General features: G+C 38.1%; 1 protein-coding gene across 1 annotated transcript; it reads left to right on the top strand.

The window, feature by feature from the left end:
- The first annotated feature begins 944 nt into the window (after positions 1-944).
- On the top strand, positions 945-8,954 carry LOC143350088 (uncharacterized). Its single transcript, XM_076781895.1, has 5 exons — positions 945-2,443; positions 5,614-5,935; positions 6,556-6,789; positions 7,367-7,602; positions 7,673-8,954. Exons 1-5 carry the CDS (start codon positions 2,389-2,391, stop codon positions 7,897-7,899), a joined length of 1,074 nt encoding a protein of 357 aa, XP_076638010.1. The 5' UTR covers positions 945-2,388; the 3' UTR covers positions 7,900-8,954.
- Positions 8,955-9,052: the final 98 nt, after the last annotated feature.

Raw genomic sequence — 9,052 nt, 5'->3', positions numbered from 1 at the left:
ATCTGTCATTTCTTATCAGTAAATTATACAGAATTCTAACAAAGATACGTAAACTACGTGACTAACAACAAAACACACATTACTGCACACGAAGAGAAGTAGTGTATTTTGGATCGTATATTTGGAAAATATTCAATCTCGAAACATGCGAGTACAATTCTCGTGTCGGCCAATTGGAACGTTTTAAAAATATTAAAATGATTATAAATATTATATTAAAAAATTTCAAATCGTTCTGGAAAAATTATTTTCGGTTGCGGGGGTCAATTAGAATCATTTTTGGTAATAGACATATCCTTGAAATCCTACGTATTTTCGAGAAAAAGAATTCTCGTCGATGTTACCCTAGGTAGGAATCGCGATTGTAAAAGAAATACAATAATCATTTCCAGCTATCGTTTTTCATTTGATGCTATGCGAAACACAGACGAGGTATACGAATAGACCTTTCACCTTATGGACTTTGATAACCCAATCAATCTGACTGCCATACCGAGTTATTTTTTAAACGAATAAGGATTTTCGGTGTAGTTGTCAAAGAGGTAATCTTGAAAGCTTTAAATAATCTTAATCGATTGGTTACTCCAATGAAATTATTAATCGATTGATGCTCAATTCTGAACCGTACAGCTTTCATTTCGTTAAAAAATATTAACATTTATGTAATTTCATTTTCTGTCTCACTTCCACTTGCGTTTATTTCTAAATCTGTTGATAACGTTGCGAGTGACAGGAAAATGGTAATGGGGCTCTAGAGCCCCATAAAAATGGGCCGAAAAAATCCATTGGGTGAAAGGTCTACTCGTATATCTCGTCTGTGGTGGTACAAGCAAGAAACTTTCCCTTTCCGCAAAGCACGAAACGCGACGAAAAACACGTTTGTCTCACAAATGCTTGCTTGCACCGATAAAACGATGGAGATGCTGCACTCTGTTGGGAATTATGGTGTTTACGGGCAAAATTTTGGCTAATATTTCCGCCGATCGATGGGGCTTTTTCGCTCTATCGGTAAATACATAGTGGATGCACATAAACGTTTGATGGATTCTGAATAGACATCTGTATCAATACAGTTTCGTTTAAAACGGTAGACAATCGATTAAAACTTTCTGTTTCTGTCGTAAGACAACGATCTACTGCTAATTGTTATTTAGAACCAAGAGTGGGTGTTTCGGTGAGTTGTTCGTGTGATTCCTAACCTGTGAAAGATGCTTTTCTAAATTGAAACGTTCTATCGTTGTTAATTCTGTTTTAAAGTCTTTAATAAAGGAAAATCCACGTTAGATTGCATTTCGGTGTTTACGTAGAAAACTTGGTACAGGAAAGTCGTCTACGAGCACAAAGAGAAATCGAGTTCACACGACGACAAGCATTTTCCCCGTGAACTGTAATGATCGAAAGCTACTTTATGTGTATGTGCCAACGCATTTGCACCTAGAGTGCGTTACAGTACTTGTTTGCACGATATATTTAACCTCTTAAACGAGTCTTTAGTAGCTTCTTGTGAACGCAATTCGAACTGTGCAGTATTGTAAAGACACTGAAGAAATTATTTAGCACAATCCAAATGAAAAGTTGAAAATCCAAGGCACAGAAACGTACAGAAATGGCGGGAAACATAATCCAAGCACAGAAACGTAGAGAAATGGCGGGAAAGAACATCCAAGGCATAGAAATATACAGAAATGGTGGGAAACAAAATCCAAGGTACAGAAACGAACAGAAATGGCGGGAAAAGTAATCCAAGCCACAGAAACGTAGAAAAATGGCGGGAAACATAATCCAAGGCACAGAAACGTAGAGAAATGGCGGGAAACATAATCCAAGACACAGAAACGTAGGGAAATGGCGGGAAAAATAATCCAAGGCATAGAAATGTAGAGAAATGGCGGGAAATAAAATCCAAGGCACGGAAACGTACGAAAATGGCGGGAAGAAAATCTCGAACGTTACGACTCGTTGGAACGCTATGCTCTCGAGATCTAATTCCGAGTCTATGTCTGGTGCAAATCGATGTCAAGGTCTGACAGATTAAGGACGCCAACGTTAAGAATCGGAAGGAGGAAGGAGTAAAGCGAAAGGTAGGAGACGTTACGTACGTTACCTTTCTCCGAAGATGTGTGATAGAAACCAGTTTCTTTTCTTCCCTTGTGCTATGCACCACCACCAATTGGGATAACGTGATCAGTGACATTTTACTCATGAGAAATTCGGTTTGTGCAGCGATAAGCTAGTTTTTGTGTTAATCGTGCCGATGTCTGACGGGCTTAGCGATTCCTTTCAGCAACGTAGCTTTCACAGTGAAGCGTCGGCAGTTGATGGTGTAGTGCACTCGATGGCAGTTACTTGTCCGTAGTAGAAACTAACCTGAAGATTTTCTCTGTGAAAATGAGGAGAACCGATCGGTTTAAAAGCCACGAAGAGGAGGACGCGAATCTGGCAGGTCAGTGTCCATTTTACGAAGTTTAATGCCCCAGTAAGCACTTTTTTCCCCTCGACGAATCCAGATTACCGTGACTACTTTGTCTCTTGACAAACAGATCTATGTGCTTCGCGATAAACGTAGAAAGAAGTATGCATTTGCTAAATTATTAGACGCTTTCGACAGAGCTGAACAGGGCTAACCTTCAAATAAAATACTATTTTAACAAATAGTATGAAAAATTTTTAACAATGCAATTTTATTTTACGTATTTACGTTTCTATATGTATAAATGAATCCACTGCAGAACATTTTACATATTGCAATTGTTATTGGGATTAAACCGAGATTCTTCTAAAAGTCATGGATTTTAATTCGTATTATTACAAGGATTCATACTGGTACGATTTACGAGGTCATGCTAAGTATACATATATTTGCTACCTCGCCACTCTTTTATCATCTTCTTTATGTAACATTTTAATTCTCATTTGACCGATTCTCACGGATGCGTAGTAACGACCGTTCCTCATTTTACGTAAATAACTAAACATCTACTTTAAAGCGTTACTATTTCAAGCGACCTTTCGCTGAAAATTCAAAAGAATTTTTATATCCTTGAAATCGTTTACACTGTTCCAAGAAATTACCACAGTGAAATACAGTGAACTCGAATATCCACTTTATAAACAAGTTTCTCCACTTAGCGTGTCCAGTCGTAGGATTACAACATTTTTACACTAGATTTCTTCGATTCGATGGAAATTGCTTTATCCAAATAAAATAATAATTTTACTAGTGAAGAGTAAAATAATAGTTTTAATAGTGGCTTTACATGAAAATATATAAACAAATTATAATTTATTAAATTAAGGTTGCGTTAAATTAAAATAATATTTCTTATTTTTTTATTAGTTTCTGTTTGTTTTGTCTTATGCGTATATCTATATATTTTTCATAAAAATTAAATTGCTTATGTAGAATTTAAAAAAGATATTTGTTCTTAATAAGTTTTCGGAATGTAACCCCTCTTTTTGTACTGGCTTTGGGTCTCGTATAACACGGTGCTATAGGAGCCGAACCAGGTGTGTATCCGTGTAGATAAAAAAGTGAAAATTTCGCAACGCTTCGGTGCTCCTTCCAAGGTTGTTAAACAAGTTCACAAAAAGGTTTAGCGACGCCTAGAAATTCCTCTTACGATACACGCACATGTATGCATATAAATTAAAATTTGTTCCGTCTTGTCTCTGTTTTCGAGTGAAATAGAAGAATGGATCTGAAGCGTTAACATCGTTCGTTGGTATAGTTGGCGGCAGGGACTATTGGTTATCATCGTGCGTCACTTAACGTTACGTTTCGTGTTTCTCAGCGAATTGCACATAGGTTCTAAACGTGCAACGCTCGATGAAAGTGCGAATGGAAACCCACGGCCTCGACTTACTTTCCTCGTAGTTCTAACTACGGTTGCACCACCATGTGCGACTGTATTATACATATTATTGTAGACCTCGTAAAGAATTAGTAGGAGTTAGAGGTGTATCGGAAACACGCCGATTCCGAATCGTGTTAATATTTCTGTTGCAGTTGAAACGAACAGATCGATAGGAACGTAGCTGGGTGAAAGCAGCTTTAATTTTTACGCAAGAACGTCGGTGACATAATCTGGATGATCTAACTTTCTAGCACGCGTGTGTAGAAAATTAATGCTTCGAAATAGTTTTGGCCGTTGCCTTTCATCGAATTTCAACCAGAAACGTTGCAACGACAATTGATCGAAATTATTCGTTTCGACGAAGGACGAATCCTTGGAGATCTTGGTCACTTTCGTAGCTACATTGCGAATGATTGTTCCATGAAATCAGCCTCTAATCTATTTCCGTCGTGTCTGCGGTGCATCTAACACCGTTGGACGTATCGTGGCTCGATCGTGGCTCGATCGTGTCTCGTTACGAGCATCCAGTCATATTTTTATTCCCGTCGCGTCCATTGCACAGATGTATCCACTTTCGATGGCTCTGAATACCAAGCGAATTTCGTCGTATCAAATGGTAAGATCACCCACACGCCGTGCGTGTCGCTTGTACGGGCTTGTTTTACAAATTCATTATATCATCCATAACCGTTCTCGATAACTTTGTATACAAACGCAATTTCTTTAGCATAGAAGTACCTAATATCCAAACGAATCACCTATATCCCCCGTTGATATCGTATCAAAGTTATATACTATAGCGCCGACAGCGAGAACAGTTTTCATTTACGAGTCGTACGATTAGCTTCCCGCAAAAAAAGTCAACTGTTACGTTCTGTTTTATACTTGCTTAAATAGTTGCCGGACACACAAAAAGCGTATGGTGATCTCTTACAGAAATTTACGAGCAGTGCAAATAGTTTGAAGCGAGTTAAGAAGGCATTAACGATCATAATCGCCTGGGTCGTCCAAGACCGTAAATCATCGGTAGAATATACATATGTATAATGTAAATATTTGATCGTCTTGTTAAGATAGAAACTTTATCTTAATCTGAAGTTTTTGTCGAATCCCATGGATCCGAAATCGTCTGTATCGAACCACTCGAGCTCGAGGTCTCGTGTAAGTACCTTGTCCCACGATTCCAAACACGTCCGTATTTTTCGCCAGTGTGCATTGTTTCCGTTAGCGAACGTGGCTCCCGTTGAATTTTAGCGATTCGAATGTCTTCGGAGCAAAGCGAATGCAAACATTCTGACACGTGTTTTTCTCTGTTAATTTTCTTTGAGCAAGAGTAGTTTATTATTTACACGTGTCCATAACTAATCAAGATTTACCTTAAATGTGCTACTATTTCCTCGAAAATGACAATTTTTTAAGTAGAAACCGATTAAAGTAGGTGGCTTACATATTCGCCAGGTATTGACAATTTCACCGCCCGTTAGGAATTTACCAAGTAGGAATAAAAACCGCTAGGTAGCATCAGCGTACGGTCTCTGATACTGATTAGGACTCGGAATTTGAAAAAATGGTGCAGTTATATATTTTTATCCGGACAAAATGACTAGGGATCAATTTTGGTTCACTGCTGATGTCAAGAATAAGGGCCCCCCCTTTTAAGAATTAAATGACCCCCAAAAATATTCTTTTTTTAAATTTTATTTCAGGTCTTCGCCTTGTATATGTATACAGTTTACGACGATTGCGTTTTTTATTTTAGGTATCGTGGATGCAAGGTTCCAGACACTCCTCGAGGAAGGAGGAAACACTTTTATGGATTTCAAGTGGCTCCATCCGGAATTGCCTTCTTTCTTCGACGAGGAAAAGTTTCACCTCGGTCAGCGGATGTTTAGCAATAATGTTTTCACCATGATGATCGCCAAACTGAGCGGGCTGTTATGCTTATTCGCCATACCCTCGATCAGGGATGTTTTAATCTTCACGAGACAAAGCGGTACTACGTGCGCCGCGTTTCGCAGATACGTGTCCACCATTCTTCACACTTGGGTTTGGTACGAGAAAAGACCCGGTCTGCAGAAAGAGTAAGCATCGATTCTACCCTGGCTACCATCCTTCTTTTCTCTCCTTTCTCTCCTTGACCGATCATTCTTCTCTGTACATTCCTTGGCTGTATTTTTTAATGATCGTTTGTAATTTGGTAAAACACATCATAGATTCTACGCAAACGTAAATAGTAAAACATCCCAGCGTAGCCGATTTCTGACTCAGAAACGTGATATACGTTGAGAATAGCGCTTCCTTTAAATAGATTCTATTCTCGTTGCTTATTACTATTCATAGAAACAGCATTTTCAAGACCTGCCGATCATTTCTTGTCGCTGGATTTACGGCACTTTAAACGACTGGTTTCCTAGTATTACTCTACTCTTCTAAACGTATACCAATTCCGTAGAGATTATTCATGGTTACCAAAATAATATTTACTTTAAGACTGGTAATGATAAATCAAAGAATATCGTTAAAAATCGTGACTTTAAACGGTAAAAAACTGTCTCTCTTGGTGATAATTCTTCGTTCAGAGGCCTTGATCTTTTGTTATCCGTAGACTGTATAAGTTTAGCCCAGCTATATAAAACGTGTATCAAACAGATTTATCGTCAACCTTGTCTTCGGTCTAAACAAACATCTTCTGTTGTTGCAGGTTCATGGAGTCCCTGAAAATCGTTAGGAAAAAGCATTGTGTAGCGTTTCAGAGAAGCTCGGAAGCTGGTCTTAACAGAATATCGCAACTGGATATGGCGTTGACTCAGTTCGGATTCATAGGATTCACCCTTCTCGGCGGCGACTATCTCGGGGTAAATAACACTTTCGACCAACTCGAGGGGCTGATTCATTTCTGGCGCGTGGTCGGCAGCATGCTGGGAATGGAAGACAAGTTCGTATCCCTTAAAGTTAATTTCGACACGAATTAATACATTTCTTCCTTGCATTCTACAATATGTCCTGTCAACACATTTCCATAAGCCACGCGTTCACGATCGGACACGAGATTTCTAATTAAACTAAAACGATTATCTACGGATAAAGTTGCCAGTTCTGTGACTGGTCGGTTCCAACTTTTTCCTCTAAAACCATTACTGGTCGCCTTTATGCGTCGCTTTAATGCCCTGGAAACGTCGTAAACTGAAATTCTTGGACCATGGGTTATTTCGACGGTTGGGTATACGGTCTGATTTCCAGAAATCCCAGAATAATACTCCGGATGAAATCGGGGGGCAAGTACAATCATTTTTGGTCAATAGACATACCCCCGAAATCCTACGCACTTTCGAGAAAAAAATTCTTTTCCGAAAATATAATGTGTGACCACAAAACGTTGCCCTGAAATTTCACGCGTATGTTTAAAACATAATTTCTGAATGGATTGGAGGATTTGAAATACTGTGTATATGTATATAGTACTTTTCTGAAAACGTTGACTTTGATGCAAGGATTAATTGTATTTTATGCAGATACAACATCTGCACCGGAAACGTCCAAGAGACGCGAGCTCTTTGCAGACGACTTCTTGACAAAGTTTTCCTTCCAACGCTTGCCAATACTAACAAAGACTTCGATAAAATGTCTCACACGTTGATAGAAGCTCTCTGGCCGATGAATCCTTACATAGATCCGGACGCCTTCATGGCGTTCACCTTTACATTGGCATCGACGACTGCCACGAATAACAATCATTCGTTAAAAATAGGTAAGTGTCGCGCTGTAAAGATATCAAAATTTAAATTTTTACACGAGTCTAAGCGAATTAATGCTTCCAGAGACGTCGATGATGTCGCCGTACAGCAGATTCATGTTCAATGTTCAACTGATGACCCACAAATACTTGCTACCGACCACGTCTTGGTGGTCGTGGTTCTTCAGGGCCTACTTCAATGGACAAATGCGATTGGCTGTTTATCTAACGGAGAATTTCCCGTTCTTGGCATTCTGGAACTACGGTATAAAAAACTCTTATGTAAAAATATATAATTATTGCGTCACGTGAAGTCGAACTAAGGTAAAAGCACTAGTAGTAGAAATAAGCTGTCAGTTTTCATCGTGTACTTTTCCTTAACAGAGTCAGGTACCAACCAGAAATTATCCTCGAACAATATTACTTTAGAAGTAACGACGCTAATAATGTTAATTTTTATGTTAACTACCGGTGCAATTACCTTATGTATTTCGTTGCATTACGCAATCGAAAATATGTTACGGTACTTGATTCACTGAAAGTGTATGCAATCATATGCAAATTGTTTGCGCAAACATGTGACGTCGAACGACCACGATGTAAATCGTGACGATTCAAGTAACCGCAGTATGCTTTCAGTCCAGTCGTTTCAAACTTTGTTATCACAATACTTTTTTAATGATATAATATAAGGAAATTTTTTTACTTTTTTTACTCGGAATTAGTATTTTACTGGAACGAAGAAACTCAATTGAAATACTAAGGGTAATTATAAGGACGTTGATTATTTTTGTAATTTTTTTTATTCACAAGTTCCGAACCTGGAACTTGATAGAAAATAGTGGGTGCGCAATCGTACTACTGATAAACAATGCTCCTGCAAACCAATTCCTTAATTATTTATTTGTTCATTACCACTAAACCACTATAGCGGAGCAATGCATTCTCTACTCATTTTGTCGATTTATTTGCAATTCTCATCAAGTGCGTTTATGCTCTGTTTGTCGATAGATTGCAAAGTATGTAGAAAGCTGTTTGTGTTATTCAATATTTATCTGATAATAATTTCATTGTGACGAGATTATGTGTAGGTGTAGCATTGCAGGGTTAATTTAATTTTCTAATGTTAGACTTGAATCTGTAAGTACCTACGGAGACAACGAATCTACAAAAATGTAAAAGAAAAACTAGTTCTTAAGACTGCATTGTAATATACATTTTTTTTAATTATAAATTAACTAATTCGTAGAAATACAAATATTTTCTGTACCCACATTCATGGTATTAAATTGTTGATTAGGCAGCGTTCTCGTCCATCGATCGACGATGACTGCAATTCACCTACGAGTGAAATTAGTTTCGGAACGAAGACAATGTCCCATCGGCCGTACACCGTTTTCGTTAGTTTTTACAAAAATCCGTAAAAGTGCGTAAAACCTCACGGCGATTTTGTAATTTTAGAAAA

Source organism: Colletes latitarsis, chromosome 14 (genome assembly GCF_051014445.1).
Source record: "Colletes latitarsis isolate SP2378_abdomen chromosome 14, iyColLati1, whole genome shotgun sequence".
Taxonomy (NCBI): domain Eukaryota; kingdom Metazoa; phylum Arthropoda; class Insecta; order Hymenoptera; family Colletidae; genus Colletes; species Colletes latitarsis.
The sequence above is the reverse complement of the archived record's forward strand: the minus strand, read 5'-3'. Positions and strand labels throughout refer to the sequence as shown.